At 35.8% G+C, this 22,778-nt stretch overlaps 1 protein-coding gene across 1 annotated transcript in view; it reads left to right on the top strand.

Moving 5' to 3' along the window:
• Positions 1 to 22,778, top strand: part of itpka (inositol-trisphosphate 3-kinase A) — a 37,005-nt gene that overhangs the window by 8,429 nt on the left and 5,798 nt on the right. Inside the window, exons 2-5 of the mRNA XM_030126801.1 lie at positions 12,522 to 12,618; positions 14,424 to 14,637; positions 18,686 to 18,890; positions 21,386 to 21,487. Coding sequence (XP_029982661.1) covers positions 12,522 to 12,618; positions 14,424 to 14,637; positions 18,686 to 18,890; positions 21,386 to 21,487 — 618 coding nt within the window. The remainder of the gene's footprint in view (positions 1 to 12,521; positions 12,619 to 14,423; positions 14,638 to 18,685; positions 18,891 to 21,385; positions 21,488 to 22,778) is intronic.

Consider the following 22,778-nt stretch of genomic DNA (forward strand, 5'->3'; position numbering starts at 1 on the left):
TGTTATGGCTCTAACTCGTCTTTGTCGTCTCCATACAAGGCCTGCAGCTGTCACTTTACTTTAAACAGACTGAATACACATTGCTTGTTAAGCTATGTGTGTATAATATTTTTTTGGAACATTGTCCAGCCGTATGAATGAAAGGCCTCTCTCAGAACCTTCCAGATCATAATGGGATCTTTTGGACTTTTAGACATCGCAACTTGAAATGGAAACATGTTGGTGTTGTGGCCTCTGCATTTACGTTCTTGCCCATTCAGCCCACACACGCCCACACACACACACAGGCTCATGTGTCATGGTGTGATAATGTTTTTTGTGGCCAGTTGCTAGTGTTAGTCTTGGCCTTTGACATTTAACACAGAACCACTTCAGGAAATTAAAAAACACACACGTAGCTTTACTTTGCCTTTAGAACACGGGTGTCAAATCTCATTTTAGTTCAGGGGCCACATTTAGCCCAGTTCAACCTCAAGTGGGCCAAACCAATAAATTAATGGCATAATAACCTTGAAATAACTAGTGCAGTGTTTTTCAACTTTGGGGTCGGGACCCCACATGGGGTCACCTGGAATTCAAATGGGGTCGCCTAAAATTTCTAGTAACTGATAAAAATAAGCAAAAAAAACCCCCATACTAATAAAAAATATGTGGTGAGTTGAGAGAGACAATCACAAAACATAAAAGACATGACAAACTGAAGCTGAAACTGAAGCACTGTGGTACTGTTTATCTGTCAAATGTTCATTGTGGTCGTTTTCAGATGTTGCAGCTCTTTCATAATTCATAGTTTGAGTTATTGTTTGTTCAGTATTAATTGTCAGCCTTGTAAATCCAAGCTGGACTGACTGTACATATCCTGACCAAGGAAAATAAAATTCTCACTTTGTGCAGTAATCTACACCTGGCTTTTCTGCCTCCGTCCATAATAATATACATTATATAGACTAAATGTTGTCTAAAATGAATGTTTACTTGCAACATAGTATAGCAAACTATTACATAACATGATCAAAAACAAATTAATTTTAGCAAAAAAAAAAAAAAAAAAAAGTCTCTGTTTTGAATGTCTGGGGTCGCCAGAAATGTGTGATGTTAAAATGGGGTCAGGAGCAAAAAAAGGTTGGGAACCACTGGACTAGCTCGTTGATCCGTGTGGAACTATAGGTTCTAGATGTGGTTGTTTTTATGTTGGAGAGAGCTGACTTTGGGGAAAAGATGTTATTTTACAAGTACTGACATAAAAATTGTTGGTAAATCATGATATTTATTATTTTACATATGACAGTTGATGTATTTCGATTATGACTGTTTTAATTGTGATAGTTAACTTCCACCTCCTGGATTTCACTGTCAATACTGAGGGCGGGATGTGAAAGGGGGGGGGGGTTAAAATTCCTAACCCAACCCTGAGGGGCAGCATTCCAGTCCCCCAGCACGAATATTTGTTGTGTATTCGCACATTCTGTATCGCATTTGTCCAGCAGTCTCCGCCAAAGCATTCTGGTCATAGCAATGTGATTGTAAGGCTATTGTATTCTGAAATTACTAATATCTCCCAAAATAATGGTCCTATCAACTTGCCGTTTTCACTAGTCTCTTACTTGATCAAAAATACATAAGTATGCTGAACTGCAGCAGTCAGCTCTGTACGGATTTTTTGTGATTCCCAAGACACACAAACACACGCACGCAAACAGAGTCCACTTCCCTTTTTTAATATGAAAAGATGACAACTCCAAATATCTTTCATTGTTTTAGTGCAATAAAAAACATTAAATTATGAAAATATTTACATTTACAATCTATTCTTTTACAAAAAAGATGCAAATAACCTGAAAAAATTGAAATTTCTCAAGATAAGTAAGTGCAATTTTAACAATATTATGCTTTAACTTATCATTTGTGCACGTACATTACACACGTTACACAAACATCTGGTAACAGGCATAATATTGTTGAAATTTTGAGGTTTGGAATATATACACTGGTACTATGTTCAATGCAACATAATTATGCATTTACAGCATTTACAATATGATGATTATAACTGTAGAGTATTGTAATATATTGTTATTTTGTACCCAGGTCACAATACATTACGTCTTACTACTACAATACATAATAAACTGCATGAAAAAAAAAAAATCAATTACTATACATCTTTTAAAAAAATTGATTAATATACTGTATATTAGAAAATAAATACATAAAACCTATTTTTTCACATTTGTTTCATAAATTGTTAGATTTCATGTCTATGAGGTCCAGTAACTCCAAAAAGGACACAAATTATTTACTTCAATGGCTATATAAACAAATTAATTTATTAGTTTCTGGTGAAAATTTCAAATTATACACATATATTTAAGCTTATTATGATATAGAAATGTATTAGAACACAGGCACATGTTAGACACCTGTGCTTTAGAATGTGGGCTACAGATGAAATCAGAGTTGAAGTGTAGAACTGAAACAGCGGTGAGAAGTGACTCAGAACAGACTGGATGAACAGGCTCGTCGCTGCAGTGGGATTCGCTGGCTGGTCTCGCAGTCGTTTGTGTGTTTTGTCACGATGACAACACAGCGAGTGGCTTCTGTCTGACTTGTTAAGAGCAGTGTGGTTTCACGTCACTGCTTCAGACGAAAAGCAGGCCTGTTGTTGGAAAAAACACTGACAAGTCTGCGTTAGAATTTCATATCATGTCACAGTATGTTATTATTTACACTGTGATAATTTTAAATGGGGATCGGCAGCTATGGGTATCACAACATCATTTTAAGGTCTTTAGGGTTTATTTTCTTTAAATTGGAAGTAAATGTTTTGTCGTTTTACTTCTTACTTTTCTCCAACTTTTTTAGCATTTTAGCATTTTAACAGTTTTATCGTGATTTCTGACATATTCTGTAAAGTCCTGAACATAATGAAGTCTATTATGGGGTTTTCGTCATACTGAATAACAACTCAAATGGCAAAACACAATCTAATAATTTAATTAAATCCTAATAAAGATAAATAAACAAACAAAACAAGCACTAAATCATGCAGTCGGGAACTACAGGTGTGTTTCAGTGTTACATCATTTAACTCATTTTTATCTCCGTAATACGCCAACAATATCAGTAGCTACGAATATTGTGATACAATTTCATATTGTGATAATTATTACCTCCGCCAAGGAGGTTATGTTTTTGCCAGGGTTTGTTTGTTTGTTTGTTTGTTTGTTTGTTTGTCTGTTTGTTTGTTTGTTTGTCTGTCCGTTAGTGTGCAACATAACTCAAAAAGTTATGGACAGATTTGGATGAAATTTTCAGGGTTTGTTGGAAATGGGATAAGGAAGAAATGATTAAATTTTGGTGGTGATCGGGGGTGGGGGGGCCCACGGGGGGGGCCACTGATCAGCCTTGGCGGAGGTCTGCGCTCTCCGAGTGCTTCTAGTTGTTATTGCGATACACACTTTTTTGTGTTTAAGGTTTATTTACCTCACATTCTTAGCTATGACACTGACAAAATGTTTCCATATTTTGATGTTTTACTTAATTTTATTGATGCATGATTAGAGTTTTATCATTATCAGTGTTTTATCTGCATTCCTGAATTGTTTTGTCAAGTTCTGACCATAAAGAATAGTTTAAAAGCGAAAAATCCTCACAGGTCAATGATAAAACCCACATTTTCTGTTTGTTTTAGTGTGAAAGAGAAATTACAATATAAAAATGTGAATAGCCTGAACAACTATATACACTCTGATATATATTTTTAAAAATAAGTGCAATGTCAACAATAATTTGTCTCAGTTTATTATTAACACAGTTTACAGATCACAGTGGCTCTACAAATGCAGGAAACATTTAATAACAGGCAGGATATTGTTAAAATGGCAGTTATTTTTCAGGTTTCTCATATTTGTTCAGGTTTTTCAGACATGATAGTTTGGAAATGGAAATATTTTCACAATGTAATTTTACCTTTTACACATTAAACCAAGGAGAAAATTTGAAGTTGTCATTATTTATAGCGGTAGCGACATTAAATGAACAAATAAGAACTAAATCATTGTTATGCCTCATTATATCTTTTACGCCATTTTTTTCTTGCATCTTTTACAAATAATCTACAACCACAAATAACTGTCTGGTTTCTTTCTTTAACCCATAAAGACCCAGTGCTACTTTTGTGGCAGCTCCCAAATGATTTTTTCTTTATTTCCAACTTTCTTAACCGATTTGTCACTAATTCTGTTTAGAATGTCATTATTTGTATTATGCATTTTTTAGTGTAAATCATGTATTTTTTTGTATTTAATTCACAGAATATGTTGATGTTCATGATAATTCAGGGTAAATTCAAAGTTAATTATATCAAAACAGAAGAAAGTAAAGAAAAAGTGACTTTTTCACCAAATATATTGCTAATGGAATATAAAAACAAGTGTGTTCATTCACTGTCATTGGTCAAACTCCATGGGTTTTACTGGTGAATAAATATTGTAGAAGATGATGGTGTTTTCATGTTCACTACGGAGCCTCTGAACGTCCAAATAGGTCATATCTGATGACCATGAAAAGATGACAAAATGCACTTTTACACCAATTATTTATATGTATTGATAGGATTAATGAATCAACAGGTGTTAAACAGTTTATATCTGTAGAAAGTTTGTGTCACTGGTGGCTGTTTGGGTCTTTATGGGTTAAACTGGAAAGATATAAAGTGTTGACATTAATTGTGGTACTTATAGATTTCAACATTTTTGGCTCCTGAATTGTGTTTTTCATGATTCATTTGAGCATAAAAACTCTATTATTACCTTTGTTTAGGTTTCTTATCTGCATTGCATCTAATTTTAATGGATGGCTGTTTGTACTTTGGTTTCACTCTAACAGGATTGAAGGTATTTGTATTCAACACTGATATTCCAAGTGTTATCAGCATAAATAGACGGATGTGGTTTCTGTCATCAGTGTGGTAACATGACATGGGGTACAGATGCCAGGAAATTTTACTGTCGTACGATGTTTATGATATAAATATCATTCCTCGGTGTATTGGTATTATGTGTGTGTGTGAGTATAGAAATCCCCTCTGGCTTTAGACCAAATATTTACACAATCCCGCTTGTATTTGACTTCATTGTTGGCACTCACGTTGATTTATTTAACTCATAATATCTGGGTGTTTTTCATAAATGACTCACTGTGTAATTTTCCTGACAAGTCACTAAAGTGTCACCTTACAGCAAGAAAAAGAAAAAAAAAAAAAGAAAATCAGTGTGCATTTGACCCTGTGTGTTTGCAAGGAGATATTATCAGTAAACAAGTTGGATGAAGTGAAGCATATCAGCTGACATTTAGGAGACTTGGCTGGCTGCTTCTGCTGTTGGTGTGGACGCTGAACTGTGAGACACTGATGCATGAGCTGACGTGAGAGTCCTGGTTTCATTTCCTGTTTCAATCAGAACATGTCGAATAAAATGACCTATGACCAAAGGCAAGAACACGGAGTCACTGATGTCTCCTTTAGATTCAAAGGAGTGATATTTTGCTTTAAAAAAAAAAAAAAAAAAAAAAAAAAAAAAAAATGGAATTATGCATTTTAAAACATTTCCCTGTAGTCTACATAAACTGTAAATATGCTTAGGTCTGAATTCTTCATTAATTCAACTCCACAGGTCCATCTTACACCCTATTTCTGAGTAATGACACCAGAATGGTCGTTCTTTAAATTTTATTTATTTATTTATTTATTTATTTATTTATTTGGGACAGTGCATATTAATGAACATCTACAACGATTGCAGCTGTAAATATGCCAGATTGTAGCAGCAGTGCTAATTTCCATCTGTAGTCCCTAGCCAGGTGACAAGAAAGACAGATACACAAACACACAAAACAACACAGTCAGGACAATCTACTGATGGTCACAGGTTTGGTTTTCTTTCATCCAATGTTTAAGTTATAATTTGAAGGAGGCATATGACTGTGAGTCTCTTATTTTGAGTGGTAAACTGTTCAAATATTCAGTTCCAGTGACTGAAAGTGTAGTTTGTCCAAAAGTAGCGTGCCTGTGTGGCATCCCACAGTCGCCATGAGCTGTGGCCCTGGTGGCCCCTCCCACTGACTACCGAGATTTGATAAAATCTGTCAGGGGAGGAGGGGCAAGTCCATGCAAGATTTTAAATATCAGGCACGCATTTTTAAAAATCACAAAATTAATAAAATTATGAATATTATATTTATCTAAAACAATAGAGTGGTGGAAATTAAATGGTTTTTTTTGGTCAAATATCTTTATTGGCTTTTTTAAAAAGTGATTTTATGGGTTTGAGTGTTGTGCCAGCAGCAAGTGACCAGAAAGTTAGACAGTATTCAATTTGAGCGCTGGCCCTTTAAATGCAAATGAGCCACTTCACGCCCCACCCCCTCCAGGTTGCTGCCCGTGCGCTCTGTCCCGATCAGCCACTTGTGTTCGTTAATACAAGCAACAACTGAACATTTTTGGTAATCGGCTCAAAGTTTGGACATATTTTCAGTTTTTCCTACAACCGCTGCTGCTGACAAACAATTATGTCGTACTCAGAGAAATGTTCGTCTGAAGTCTTGACCTTATATGTGCAAATGTCGTAACTAGTTATATATGTAACATATTAAGAAGGAATTTAAACAGGTTGTAGAAATCCACTCGATTTTTGCCAGAATGAATATAAAGATAGCTTTGCAGCACCTGGAGGGTTCAAATTCAAACTTTTTGAACTATTAGGGTCCAAATACACAAATAAATGAACCAAAGACTATTAAAAGTGGGTTTAACCAAATATAACCCCTTTAAAGTTGCCAAAGTCAGCTTTCTCAGGCGTCACATGCAACTAACAGCTGCACGTGTGTTGGGCTGAACGTTCTGAGTCATGTCTCAAAGTTAGCGCAAAGTTAGCGATGATTGGTTCCTAATTAAATACAAAATAGTCAGGTTGGAACCAGTGGAACTGAGTCGACTAATGTTACTTTCTTTACAGCTTTGACATTTCCCAGACACATTTAAACACAATACTGTCAGGGTCTGTGCCTGTGTGACCCTCAGCTCCTCCTTCTCCTTATCATCATCATCTGACTCACCTGCTGGCGCTGCGTGGCTGCAGCCAATTACCTCTTGCCTATTTAAGGCTTAGGTTTGCAGCCATGCAGCGCTGGTTCATTTCACTCCATTCCACTCCATAACCCGGACATTTATTCATCTTATCTACGGATTCTGACCCAGGTTTTGTGTGTTTTTTTTCCTGTCTTCTTCTATGGACTCTGACTTAGCTTTTGTTAGGTTTTCTGTGTTTTCCGTTGTTTAGTTTTCATTTTTGTTTAATAAACTTGTGTTTTTTCCCCTTCAGTACCGTGCATTTGAGTCCTCTCTTTTCCCCCGTTGTGACAAATACAGCCAACAAGTTTATGGCAACATAACTTAAGACCTACCATATCAAATTTAATACCTTTCAATACCTGCTCGATTTTTGCCAAATTGAATATAAAGATAGCTTTGCAGCACCTGGAGGGTTCAAATTCAAACTTTATGAACTATTAGGGTACAAATACACAAATAAATGAACCAAAGACTATTAAAAGTGGGTTTAGCAAAATATGACCCCTTTAAATCTGCCATATTTTAGATCAGTGGTTCTCAAACTTTTTACAGTGGAGTCCCCCTGAAATATATATTTTAGCCAAGTTCCCCCAACTCTCACTTCAGCATTTTTGATTGAAAATTTTAGGCAAAAATTGTTCCTGTATCTGCTCTATTTTCTTTATCAACAACATATATTTAACTTTAATATGTTAAAAATAACAAATCTTTGTGTGCAAATATAAACTGAAAAGTGCCTTCTTTCATTGATAAGAAAAATAAATTAATTGGTCAATGACTAAATGAAGTTTTCATCAACAAAAAAGAATCATTTAATTCCTCAAATAAACATCTTGAATAATATAAAATAGAAAAGTTCCTAAAATGTTGCCAAAGCTCAGAGTTTTTAAAAATATTGAAACTAAATAAGCTCAGGAGAGTCAATTTTATTATATGAATGTGTTTATTGTGTTTTATATTTCAGCATTAATTCTCATTATTTTGTATTCAGTACATGACTTCTTTTATGTACTTTTCCCAAAAAATTTCAAGTACCTCCATTTGAGAAAGACTGTCTTAGGTGATTACACAAGAAATATAACCACCTCAAAGGAAAAAATGTGTGTTATTTGTGATATGGTTTTCTGGGAGGCAATGAAACAGGCAGTTCTACACCATTTCCTCAAGTGTGAAGCGCAACTGTGTCACTGTGAAATGTGCAAGCTGTTGCTGTGTTTTTCTGTGTGTGTTGGGAGCATCTTTTCCTAAGTTTATGGGATGGCAAAGTAAGGAGGCATAGTGTGGGACACCAAAATGTTATTAAAACACAACACATTACAGTGAAAAAGCAGGTTGGATGTTAGGATAAAGGTAATTTATAAAAAGATAATCCTTTATTTGTCCCGTACTGTGGAAATTTATCATGTTATGATAGCAAAAATAAATCTGATCTAAAATGTTTAATTACTGTTGAACCACTAATCCTATCAACACATGTAAATAATTCAGGAAAAATGCAGGTTGTCAGCTTTTCAGCAGCATCATGTCTTTTTCAGATGCATCCATAGTCTCTGTAGGGAACATGGAAACACCACTTTCTTCTGCAACATTCATTCACCAGTAAAACCAGTGTCCTTTAACAAATGACAGTGGTTGTAGAGGCTTATTTTTATGTAGAATTAATGATATTTTTTGCTGGAAAAGTCATGTTTCCTTCAGTTTTTTCTGTTTTGATATAATAATCTTTGAATTTACATTTACCCAGTAAATTAACCCATAAAGACCCAAACATCCACTGGTACCAAAACCATCCACTGATCTAAAGTATTTAATAACTTCTGAACCATTCATTCTATCAATACATCTAAATAATTGGTATGAAATACAGTTTGTCGTCTTTTCATGGTCATCAGATATGACCCATTTGGACCTTCAGAGGCTCTGTAGTTACCTTGGAAACACCGTCATCTTCTACCACATTGATTCCCCAGTAAAACCCATGGAGTTGGATCAATGACAGTGGATGGAGGCATTTGTTTTTGTGTTCAGTTATGGATAACTTTGGTAAAAAAGTCCCTTTTTCTTCAGTTTTCTCTATTTCTGATATAATAACCCTCAATTTTAATCTAAATTTCTATGAACATCTACATGATCAGTAAATTAAATACAGGAAAATACATGATTTTCATTGAAAAAACACAAAACCCAGAGGATAATATTATAATAAATGGTGATAAATCTTTTAAGAAAGGTGAAATCTAAAGAAAAATTTATTTGGTAAGTGCCACAAAAGTAACACTGGCTCTCAATGGGTTAAATATAGAAAAATACATATATTGGATACGTATCAGATTTAGGACCACATATGAAAGTGGCCTGGGCCAGATTTGAAAAACATTGGATTTGTGTTGTTCAAACCGCCTTAAACAGATTGGATACAGGTCACATATGGGCAAAAAAGTCAGATTTGGGCTACATTTGCCTGCAGTCTGAATGTAGCCTTATTGCTATAATATGTGACCACGCAGGCACGCACTGTGTTTACGGAAGTAAATATGTTTTTCCTGCAACTCTTCCTCCTGAGATGCAGAATTGTAACGTTTGTTGCATTTCAATGACATAAAGGTGCCAAAGAGTAGCTAGACTGATGTAGAAAAAATGAAAATTACTGGGGCAAAATTCAAATACTTGTTGTTCTGTGCATTCCAGTTCACAGTTCATATTAAACATCCTACATTTTTTATCGATGTACTGTACATTCTCAGTGCCCTTTTTGTAAAAACCTGTCTAACTTAATTTCATCTCTGTCTTTTTCTGTTATTCCACCCTATTTTGACCCTAAAATACACAGTAAAACAAAACCACTGAAGAAAAGGAACACAAGCACATACTCACACTTCTACAGATGCTAATTCACAGCAGCACATTTACATGAATAATGTTTCAGCGGTTAAAGAGTTAATCTGTTTGTTAAGTCTGACGTCAGAGAGCCATAAAATTAATGTATGGGTAAAAATGGTCAACTGCAACAGAGCCTGTGTTCCTGTTGACTAGAATTTCTTTCTCTTAGTGAGGTTCAGAAGGGGTTAATATATTTTATTGTCTTCATATACAGTAGTTAGGGTAAAATAATAATAATTAGGGAAAACTCCTCTCCTCTAGATGGTGGTCTGTTTAGTCTCCTGGTCTGTTTACAGTGGTGAGTCACTTCTCTGGGCTGTGTTGACATAAATCATCACTTCATTTATTTTCCCTGAGCTGGACAGCACGATAAAGCACCGACAAACCAAACAGAACAGTGTGAAGCTGTGAAACACCTCATAACTGCCTGAGTGTATAACCCATAAAGACCCCGTTTGGCAGGTGCAATGGGACCAAACATTAGTTGGCTAATGCGCCAAACTTTGACAATTCTTAAATGAATGAGGGGAAAAAAAGCACTTTACTCATAAACTTCATCTACTTCCTCTGCTCTTTATCATCACAGAATGACACTTTGGCAGTGGTGGAGGAAGTACTGAGGCTTAGTACTTAAGGAAAAGTACAAATATCATTCAAAATATATAGTATACTCAAGTAAAAGTACGAAGTACTTACTTTTAAATTTACTTTAAAGTATTTTTTAAAGTAAAAGTGCTCACAATGGGTTGTCTCTGTCTGGGCTGTGGCATTTTAATAAAGAATGTAGATATACTGAGTTATGCTTCTGCCCATGTCACTGCTGTAATAATTACAACAAATTATACAGTATGTGTGTATTTTAAAAGTTGGAGTACTTATTGTATGTTCTCTCTGCAATACTGCGCGTGCTCTAATTTATGATTACTTCCACAACTTTCCTGGTCACACCGCAACCAGATTACCCATGGTGCAGTAGAACCTCATTTTACCGTCTCTATCTGCACCAAGTGCCACTGAAAACAGTCTGTACATACTATTACATAAAGACATGTAGTGAAACACATGTCTACATGTATAGTATAGAATAGAATAGAATAGAATAGAATAGAATAGAATAGAACATTGTCATTTGTGTGTACAATGAGTCCGTGCAACAATATTAACAAAACACCAGTACTACAGAAAATATAAAATTACAAAAACTAAAAATAAGATGAGAAAACAGAGTTTAAATTTTACAGAGTAACATAAGACTAAGAGCTAAGTAGAATAAAAATGGACAAAATATAAATAGATACAAATTTATAGTATTAATAGTATGTATTGCCTATGAAAACAGGATTTATATATATATATAAATATATATATATATATATATATATATATATATATATATATATATATATATATATATATATATATATAAATTTATATATGTAAATTTTGCTTTCCCACCCTGTGTGTATATACACACAGGGTGGGAAAGCAAAATTTACAATATTTTGAGGCAGGGATTGAAAGACAGTGTATGACCAATTAGTTTATTGAAAGTCATGAGAATTTATTTGCCACAAGAAAATTTACATAATAGAAAATGTTTTTATTCTATGTGTCCTCCTTCTTTCTCAATAACTGCCTTCACATGCTTCCTGAAACTTGCGCAAGTGTTCCTCAAATATTCGGGTGACAACTTCTCCCATTCTTCTTAAATAGTATCTTCCAGACTTTCTCGTAATAGTTTTGCTCATAGTCATTCTCTTCTTTCCATTATAAACAGTCTTTATGGACACTCCAACTATTTTTGAAATCTCCTTTGGTGTGACGAGTGCATTCAGCAAATCACACACTCTTTGACGTTTGCTTTCTTGATTACTCATATGGGCAAAAGTTTCTGAAAAGGTATGGATAATAGTGTTAGGTATGATTATGACATCAATATATGTTTGGTTTCAAAACAATTGACGCAGTGCCTGCTGAGAAAAAACAACTAAATGTTCATTGTAAATTTTGCTTCCCCACCCTGTATGTATATGTGTGTGTGTGTGTGTGTGTGTGTGTGTGTGTGTGTGTGTGTGTGTGTGTGTGTAACAGTATGTACATACTGTTCCATAGTGACATGTAGTGAAATACAACATGTCTGCATGTTTAACCCACAGGGCGGATGTTTTTTGCTGTAATTTATCTCCTATGGTTGTAAAGTCACTATTTCAGTGAAATGTTGATGCTGAATACAGATGCTGACTGCAGATAAGAATTTCCACAGAAATGACATTTATCTGACCTACATCAGAGGTTTCACATGTGTTCAGATATTTATTCAGGGGAGACAGGGTGACCAAAGGCGGTGACCTCACAACACTTCCTCCCGTGATCAGAACAAGGACATGTAGAACTAAACTGCATATTCACTTCAATGATTCATATTTAGCTGTTTGTGACCCCTGTTTTTGTTGTGCTTATGACTATTGTTTCCTATTCAACTGATGTCTGTTTGTGTTTTTGTCTTCATCAGCCCAAACCGTGGTGGAAGTTGAAGACTATTGTCCACTGGCCTTTCAGTGCAACACAGAGGAGGAAGCTAAACTGGGTTCAACTGGCCGGGCATAAAGGTACCATCTGCTCATACGATGGTAGATCAGTGATAGATCACCCAAAGATTTGCTTCTTTCACTGTCAGTATTTAGCATAAAGTCTTGGATGCAAGGTGTTCGTTTTGGATATCATGGATTTTTATTCAAAGATTTCCAGGTATATTATATTACACAAAGTATGAATTAACCCTTTATCAGGCAAGTGACTATTTTTGGCCATTTATGCACACATTACAAGACAGTGACCGTAACAGTTACAGTGAATCAACAATCTCAGGTCCAATGTGGTCTACAGGGTCGGTAAGGTCCACCTCTGCATGAACAGTGAGTGTACCTGCTTTGTTAGGTACCATGGAGTAACGGTACTAATGTAAGGAATGATGTTCAAAGGGATCATGTGGATGTGGACATGTGACTGGATCAGCACTTAGGTTGGTCTAATGTTCTAAAAAAAGTGATGTTTCTTTCACCTTGCATGTGTTTCTCTTGTATCTTTTTTTAATATATATACACACTTCTTGGACTATTTTTTGGGGGGCCACTTACAGATAAGGAACCAAATCTGGTAACTTTATTGACCTTGATTTTCTATATAACAAGCACTTATGATGTTGTAATGTTCTAAAAGTGATGTTCTAATGTTCTAAAATACATGTTCCTAGCACCTAACATGTGTTTTTCCTGTATTCTTGTATTTTATTTTTGCCACTTATGGGCAAGGAAGCAAATATGGTCTCTTGATTGACCTTGATTTTCTATATAACAAGCACTTATGATCTTGTAGTGTTCTAAAAGTGATGTTCTAATGTTCTAAAATGCATGTTCCTAGCATCTAACATGTGTTTTTCTTGTATTCTTGTATTTTATTTTAGCCACTTATGGGCAAATATGGTCACTTCATTGACCTTGATTTTCTACATATACAAATTTTGGAAAAAAAAAAGTAATACAGTCTTGTTATGTCCTCCAATAACACACTAAGGTTGAAATTTTGAATTTCAGAGTATTTCTATGAGTGCCCTATAAAGGGTCAAGAATTAAGAAGATATAATAAGTAAAACTATGTTGGTCTCTGGTGCTTTAAGTTTTCTTGTTCCCAAAGATGCAAATATGAAAGAAGACAAGTTGGAGGCAGTCACAGCATTTAGGCAGACCTTGAAGATCTGAAACCCAATATTTCTTATCTTTATCTGCTCTTAGAAGAGGTGGAAAAACACTGTTTAGTCAAGGAGGAGAACATATAGACTTTGGAACAAGTAACACTGATTCAGCTGAAATGTACCTAATGTACAGAAGTAACAAAGTCGCCCTTCGCATCTTGCCTTACACATTGTCTTGAGCTGCTGTTACACAATTACCCACAAAGTTATATTTTGACGTCTTCTCATAAAATTATTTATTCTTGATGGATAAAGTGTAACCAGGACTCAGTATATAATCATTCTACATGGTGAAAGATAATTACTGATGTGTATAAATAAGAATAAAAAGAAGAATGTGTCTGAACAGAAAATCATTCCAACTTTGTGGGTAACGGTGTATGTTGTTACACTTGTTCTGTGAGTTATGGCTCATGTATTCAAGTTGATACTAGTCTTGGTGTTGGGAAAGTGCACAATAAAACCACAGTAAAAGCAAACTAGTACCTGATGATTCCATTCTAATCCACTAAAACTAAAGTAATAAACCTGTCATGAAACTATCAGGAGTAGAAAGTCCAAATATTTGTGATAAAATGTAAATACATGCTCAAGTCAAGTACAAATATCTGAAACCTGTAGTGTATTATTGAAGTATTTGCACTTCCTATCTCTGCTTCTCAGGTAACTTCAAAGCAGCCGACGAGGGCACCATTCTGAAGAAGTTCTCTGAAAATGAGATGCAGTGTTTTGAGAAACTCAGAGGTGACGCTCTGCTTCCATTTGTGCCCGCTTATCACGGCGTTGTTGAAAAAGATGGAGAATCTTTCCTACATATGGCAGACCTCTTAGCAAACTTTGACCTTCCCAACGTCATGGACTGTAAAATGGGCGTGAGGTAAGACTGTATATGTGCATGTGTACATGATAAGCGTTATTAAATACTGCAAATTTAACCATATGTAGAGGGACATTGACTACTAACTATCAACTTAAGCCATAAACAAAAACAACAAATATTCAATAACTGTCATATTTTTAATAAAAATTGTATTACTAATATTTTTTTATTGTTACAGCCTGGCATATATCAAAGAGTAACAGAAACATTGGTTAATATGCATTATTATTTTTTGTGTTAGGTCAAATGTTAAATTCTAAAATGTGTCAGTGCGCATTTTTCACTCACTTTGGAGAAGCGTGCTAGTGTGATAATTTAGTCTATAATGTGCTGATCAGGATAAACTTTGAACTGGACAACAGTGCTACATTGCTCCGTTCACATTCAGACACATGTGGTCAACAAAACATACTCAGTCACATGATTTTGAGGTCAGCATAATCAAAATTATGCAATGCACCTAATCTATGCATTGCATCTTCCTCTCCACGGTAAAATAAATATGATACAATTATTACAACAAAGTAATTTAAAAGGATGAGAGTAATCCCATCCCTATGGAAGAGGATTAGGGCCACTGGAAAAAAAAAAAAAATTAAGGACCAATATATTTTTTTATCATCATTATTCTGAGATTAAATTTAGAATTCTGGGGGAAAAAAAATCAGAATTCTGAGAGAAAAGTGAGAATTCTGAGGGAAAAAAGTCAGAGTTTTGAGATTAAAGTCAGATTTCTGAGAAAAAAAAAATCTGAATTTTGAAAAAAGAGTAAGAATTTTGAGATTAAAGTCAGAATTCAGAGAAAAAAAAATCTGAATTTTGAGAAAAGAGTAAGAATTTTGAGATTAAAGTCAGAATTTTGAGATTAAAGTCAGAATTCTGAGGAAAAAAGTGAGAATTCTGAGAAAAAGTCAGAATTTCGAGATTAAAGTCAGAATTCTGTGGACAAAAGTCAGAATTCTGACTTTCTCAGAAAAAAAAATAAAAAAAATATTGGACCTTAATTTTTATTTTTTCCCAGTGGCCCTAATCCTCTTGCGTACATTCCTTCATTTCCAGTACCAAGGATAAAAAAATTTAAGTAGTTATTTGATCAAAATGCATGATAGAAGCAATAGGAATAAAAATAAAATCAAACATAAAAACATTAATTGTAAGAACATGCATAGTCTAAAAGCCAGCCTGTAGGCAAGGCTGAATAAGGCAAAAGAGAAGAGGTGTTCAGGGCCCATTCATCATAGACGGTTTCTTACTTAACGGTGGTTTATATTTTAGTGGCTGGGTCAGAATGTTAAAAATCATGCAAAAATGAACAGTTTTTGTATTGTGACCCAAAATAAATTCTGAAAACTAATGACCTGTTATATCATGAAGTGCAAAGTGTCCCAAAGGTTAAGAGATAATGTGAGAAACAATTTGAGTCTTTAAATATTGGGTGGATGTTTATACAGACGTCTAAACCTCGTGTTGTGTTGTAGAGGATTTTCGCGAACGGTGCAGATTGATGACAGTATTGTAGGTGCTGCCTCAAGCCTTGTTGCTCTACAAGGGAACACCTGCTGTAACTGCAGAAGATCTGTTTGGCTTCCTGCCACAGTGGGCGGAGTGCCTCACTGTCATGTACACACTCACACAAATACATGAATGTGTTTGTGCATGCTCATAGGCTACAGATACAGCCATTTTCTATGTTGGGACTTTTATATCTAACTCAAACAAGCAAATACATGCACAGATAAAACTCATGCTTTAAACTTCCTGAAGCAAATAAAATCAAATCATGCAGTCAGTTTATTTCATTGTCTGACTTGTACACACATACACTCACTTAGGGTGTCCCTGGAGACTCCCCTATGTCAAAAACACAAGCAACCACAAAGTTGCAAAACCACTAGTTTGCACATACACACACTCAGTTTCACACAGTTGAACACTCGCTCTGGAGTCTCCTCTCAGCTTCCCTCTTCGGCACAGAGGAAGTGCAGCTCGCAAAGTGAAACTGAAATTTGCATCTGTTTGCCTCAGATGTATAAAGTGAGGGTGAATATGTTGCTAAACTAGTCAACACATTGAAGTGTATATTATGTTCCTGTCTGCTGTGCATTTCAAATCTGGGAATTTGTGCATTGGTCAAGAAATCACACCATTTCAAAAATCCAATCTCTTTAAAAGTGAGGTTTTGACTTTCTTAAATAGTCATAGATGAAATGCTCTTAAACTAGATAAACTATTGATGGAAGAATATCTGTCTGAAAGGTGTTTGACCATTTTTGACTTTTCCTTTGTTATTTAAATATTTTTTTCTACCCATTTTAACTGAAGTTAAGAACCTGCCTAATATTTTCTTGGTCGTTCTTCTTGGTTCAACTGGACTAGTTTACTTTATTTTACTTCACCTTAATTTTACCAGGAAGTCCCATTGACATTAGGAATCTCTTTTACAAGGGAGACTTGGCCAAAGTAGCAGCCATACAAAGTCCAGACAACATAAAACACACACGATACACAATTAACAATAAAATAGCAGTTTTGAAACTCGTTTGGTCTCTCATCCAAGAGACTTCTTCATTTCTAATAACCGGTGGGGGGAAACTGGACTTAAAAACCTGTAGGGGGAGTGTTCTGTGTGGATGCTGATCCCAACTTAAGTGTTAGGGTTGTAAAGGGTGTATGTCCCTGGGGGTAGGGGTGTTAGTGGGTATTTTGTGTGAGTTTTAGGGTTACAAGAAGATCCACCAAGAAGAATGATGACCTGGGCAAATGAGAACCTACAGACAAGCTGCCTAATAATTCTTCACACTTTAATATCGATCAATCAATCAATCACAAAATTATTACAAACAGTCAAAATCGACTATTCATTTATAAGATACATTTTGTAAAAGGACACCCCAGAAGCAGTCCTCAGTTTATAAGTGGGGGCCCTTAGACGTGATGAGAGACACAACTTACATTATAATCTTTGATAAATTAAAATGTTCTAAATAACTACAAACATATTTTAAAATATTTACCTATCTATCTAACAATGTTTCATTTCTTTTCCTGAGTCCTGTTGTAGTCAGCATATTCCAGTATTCTCAACATAGGGTGTTAATCCTTTTAGGTCACACCCTGACCTAATATCATTATACAAATATATATCACCTGAGAATGATACATTCAATGATACATTCAATTGAATTTATAGTTTGGGGTTGGAAAATATGCATAAAAATGTTGATAAGGTCTAAATATTCACTTGCTTAATCATTATGCACATTGTGTATAGTCTCTGAAAGAAGAGAGTCTTCTTCTTTTAATAAATCTATTATTGGGGTTCAGCCCATTAGAGGACAGATAAACTCAGGATGTTGTATCAAGGAGTGCACAGTTTGCGCTGTATTGTCCTTGAGGAAAAAGTGAAAGGAACTAATAATAGAAAAAAAATAATAATAAAAGTGAATTAAATTGAATATAAACTTACATGCATGTATATATGTAGCTTATCTAAAGAAAAAAAATAATCAAAAATGGAAAAGAAAAAAAAAAAAAAAGCGCAGAAAAAGTAATTATACAATGCAGAAAAAATAAGGAAACCCAAAAAAGTCATTTGGATAAGCTATTTGTAATGCTAATACAGTATCAACAGTAAACTAACAATTACTGAATTTACATACAGTTGTGGAAAAACTTTTCAGAGACCCTTATTTTACACAAACTCAAATATTCTGAAATATTTTTTGTGTTTCAAAAGGTGCGGCTGCATCAGACAGACAAACTTGCAAATGTTTTTTTATATTATTATTATTATTATTATTATTTATTGTTGACAAGAAAAAATTACAAAGCTAAATTCTTGACAGTTTCAGCATGTCCTGCCCTGGATGCATTTCATTATCTTGCTGAAACATTGAGTTTTGACCTCAATATAACTGAGCATGTGCAGAAGGAAGCATATGGGTTTAAAGAATGGAATGGTGATTCTTAATGCAGTTTATCACAAATGCACGGGCTGTCCCTGTATGTACCGTCATCTGCAAAGTCATTCCACATGCCGTTTCAGAACATATCTAGAGGAGGAGCTGGTTCGTGCCCGGGAGCGACCCAAGCCGAGGGAGGACCTGTACAGGAAGATGGTAGAGGTGGACAGCGAAGGGCCCACCCCCCAGGAACATTCACAACGGGGGGTCACCAAGCCTCGATACATGCAGTGGAGGGAGACCATGAGCTCCACCAACACACTGGGCTTCAGGATAGAGGGCATCAAGGTACGAATACGCAGAAAAAGAGTAGTCTGTGCTGGACGTAGGCTGAGATTAACACTGAATATAATCATAGTATGAGACTAAGAGATCTGCAGTGATTCTAAAGATCAGCAAGACTGGAGGTAAGAGACAAACCTACAACTATTCTTGTTGAATTTTATTTATATTTAACCTTTCCCCAAGTGATTTATCACCATTTTTTATACATTTTCCTCTGCATTTTATATTTTCTAGAGAAAATTTGGTATTTTCCTATACCCTTAGCCTTACCCTTGCACGATATTGGAAAAAACTGACATTGCGATTTTTTTTTAACCCTGCGATATGAAAAAACACTCAGGAGAATATATTAGCTGTGTGGTGCTGACGCAAATGGTCAAACAAATTAGTTGTGTTTCCTCTCGTTGTGGCAACAGGTGCAAGACACTATCGACACAGAACACCTGTTTCAGTATCATCCTTCTTGTAGCCGAAATAATTTCAGATGACTGATGTTGCTTTTCTTTTTGGCACCAAGTTTTAATTTTTGGTGATTTTCTCTTGTTCGTTGCAAATTTTTCAATGTTGTTACCAGCAACTCCCTCCATGTGCAGGGGCGTGGTCTGCTTCGGCAAACTGATTAAGAACGATTGTGATTGGTGGATCGCTGTGTGCAGTGTGTGTCAGATACCCAGGCTGAAATTAGATGAGAACATGTTGAGTTCATTTTACTCCTACATTGCAGGACCTGCAATGTGACTATTACGCACACGTACATTGCGATGACGATGCTCAAACGATATATTGTGCAGCTCTATCCTTAGGCTCATGTCATTATTGTGTAACACATAAAGACCCAAACATCCACTATTGAACAAAATCATCTACTGATCAAAATTGTTTAATACCTGTTGATCCACTAATCCTATCAATACATGTGAATAATTGGTGTAAAATGCAGTTTGTCATCTTTTCATGATCATCAACTATGACCCAACTGGACGTTCAGAGGCTCCGCAGTGAATATGGAAACACTGTCATCTTCTACAACACTGATTCACCAGTAAAACCCATGGAGTTGGATCAATGACAGTGGATAGAGACACTGGGTTTATGTTCAGTTAATGAGAGATTTGACTGAAAGTCCCTTTTTCTTCAGTTTTCCATGGTTTTGATACAATAACCCTCAACTTGAATATAAAGTTTTATGAACACCTACTTGATCACTAAACTAGAAATAGGAAAAGACATGATTTTTACTGAAAAAAATGCAAAGCACAGGATATTCATTCTTTCTTTTTCTGAACCTGCTTTATCCTCACTAGGGTCACTGGAGCCTATCCCAGCTACCTACGGGGTGGGGTACACCCTGGACATGTCGCCAGTTCATTGCAGGGCTGACATGTAGAGACAAACACTCACTCTCACATTCACACCTATGGGCAATTTAGATTAACTGATTAACCTATCAGCGCATGTTTTTGGATGGTGGGAGGAAGCCAGAGTACCTGGAGAGAACCCACGCAGACACAGGGAGGACATGCAAACTCCCCTTTTTGACCTTTTATGAACACTTACATGATCAATAAATTAGAACTAGGAAAATACCAGATTTTCACTGAAAAAATGCAAAACATATAATAATAAATGCTAATAAATCACTGAAGAAAAGTTAAAGAAAAATTCATTTGGGAACTGACATAAAAGTACCACTGGATCTTTATGGGTCAAGTCATATTTTTGGCCAAATTATGATATCTATGTAACTTTCCTCTCCTAACACTGCTACTTCATTTTGCACCATTGGCTGGGTCCTGAAAAAAATGACTTATTAGGCTATGAGGCTAACGATATGTAATTTATTGATCGTGTAGATGTTCATAAAAGCTCAGAGTGAATTCATTTAATGAAATTAGAGAAAATGAAAAAAAAGTTATATTTTCAGCAAAATATATCATTAACTGATTGTCTATATTTACTGTAATTTCACTTATAAGCGACTTATTTGTCAGTGTTTAACTTTTCCCAAGCGATTTATCAACATTTAGTTTGTCATCCTCTGAATAGTTTAATGTATTGACCATACACATGTTCATAGGCTTAGGTTCAGTTTTCTCAGAACAGAGAAAACTGAAGCTAAAGTAACTTTTTCCACAACATATCTTGTTAACTGAACATAAAAATAAGCATCTACAACCATTGTCATTTGTCAAAAAATATGAGTTTTATTGGTGATTCTATGCTGCAAAAGATGAGGATGTTTCCATGTTCACTATGTTCGCTATGGAGCCTCTGAACATCCATTTGAGGCCAGTGAAAAACTGAGAAACTGCATTTTACCTGAATCATGAAATTGTATCAATAGGATTAGTGGTTGAACAGTTATTCAACATTTTAGATCAGTAGATTGTTTTAGTATAGGTCTTTGAAGGTTAAATATGTATCTTAAGAATTATATGCTTTCACCTATTCACTTATTGGACTGAAAAGTAATTCACATTCTTCTCTCTTCTCTTTAGAAATGTGATGGTACGTGCCGAACTGACTTCAAGAAAACACGATCGAAGCAGGATGTCATCCAGGTGTTCAGCGACTTTGTTGGTGGGAATGTCAACATCTTGGTACGTTATTTGCTTCTGTTCACATAAAACACATTGTGAGAACAGAGCAAACAGATCTGCTGAGGTAGATCGTACATCCGTGTACAACAATAAGTAGATTTACCAGCTCATGGGTGGATGTCTGTGCCAACCATAGCCAGTCAAGTCACAGTTTGCTTTGGAGGCTGTCCGTTTTAAAAGGATTACAGCAGGATTCCACCAGGATGGGAGTCAGCGTTTCACCATTACATGATTGAAACGGAAAAACGTCAGCATGAGTAGGAATCGTGAAAAGTCAGTTTTTGTATAGAAATATGCAGTTCTAATTCATTTATTTATCCCTACGACTAAACATCTGCCCAACCATCAATCCCATAAATACACTGAAATAATTTAGGTAAAGTGGAGTGAGTTTGTTTTTTAGTCTTGGATATTCACAGGCTCTGTAGTGAACGTGGAACCTGAATAATAAGCTGCTCTAACAGAAGTGCCTTCCTGTACTTCTATAGACCAACCTGCCAGGCTGAAAGGGGTTCTTCCAGTTTAGTAGAACACTACTTTCAAGTTTTCAGGTTGGTTGTTTTAATTGGCAGGTCTGAGAATTAAACCAGGGAGGCCACTTCCCTCGTTTCATAATGTTTTTTAGTAGAGTGATTAGATCTAATGTTTTTTGCAGATAGGTCTGCTGTACCATCAACAAACTCATCAAATTGAGATTGGCTAAAATTGACTGAGTTACAGAAATAATCTACTTCAAAGTTCAGATGTGGGATTAAATCAAGTGCTATTAGAATTTCCTCCTTAAATTTAGATACAGTACAATCCAATAGATGTCTGGTATAATTGTGGGGGCACTGGCTTGAGTAGAGAAGATTTCCTTCTCCCCTCCACCTCCTCTAGCTCCTCTGGGGGCTTCCAAGCTGTTCCCAGGCCAACAGAGAGACATAATCCCTCCAACGTGTCCTGGGTCTGCCCTGGGGTCTCCTCTTGGTTGGATATGCCCAGAGCGCCTCACCAGGGAGGCATCCTGACCCGATGAACCACCTCAGCTGGTTTCTCTCTGTGGAGAAGCAGCGGCTCTACTCCAGGCCCCTCCCAGGTGGCTGAACTCCTCACCCCATCTCTAAGGGAGTACCCAGCTACCCTCCGGAGGAAACCCATTTCCACCACTGGTATCTCCAATCTTGTCCTTTTGGTTTCTACCCACAGCTTGTGACCATAGGTGAGAGTAGGAACATAGATCGACTGGTAAATCAACAGCTTTGCCTTTTGGCTCAGCTCCTTGTTCACAACAACAGACTGGTACGGTGTC

The sequence above is a fragment of the Sphaeramia orbicularis genome, chromosome 22 (assembly GCF_902148855.1).
Source record: "Sphaeramia orbicularis chromosome 22, fSphaOr1.1, whole genome shotgun sequence".
NCBI lineage: Eukaryota > Metazoa > Chordata > Actinopteri > Kurtiformes > Apogonidae > Sphaeramia > Sphaeramia orbicularis.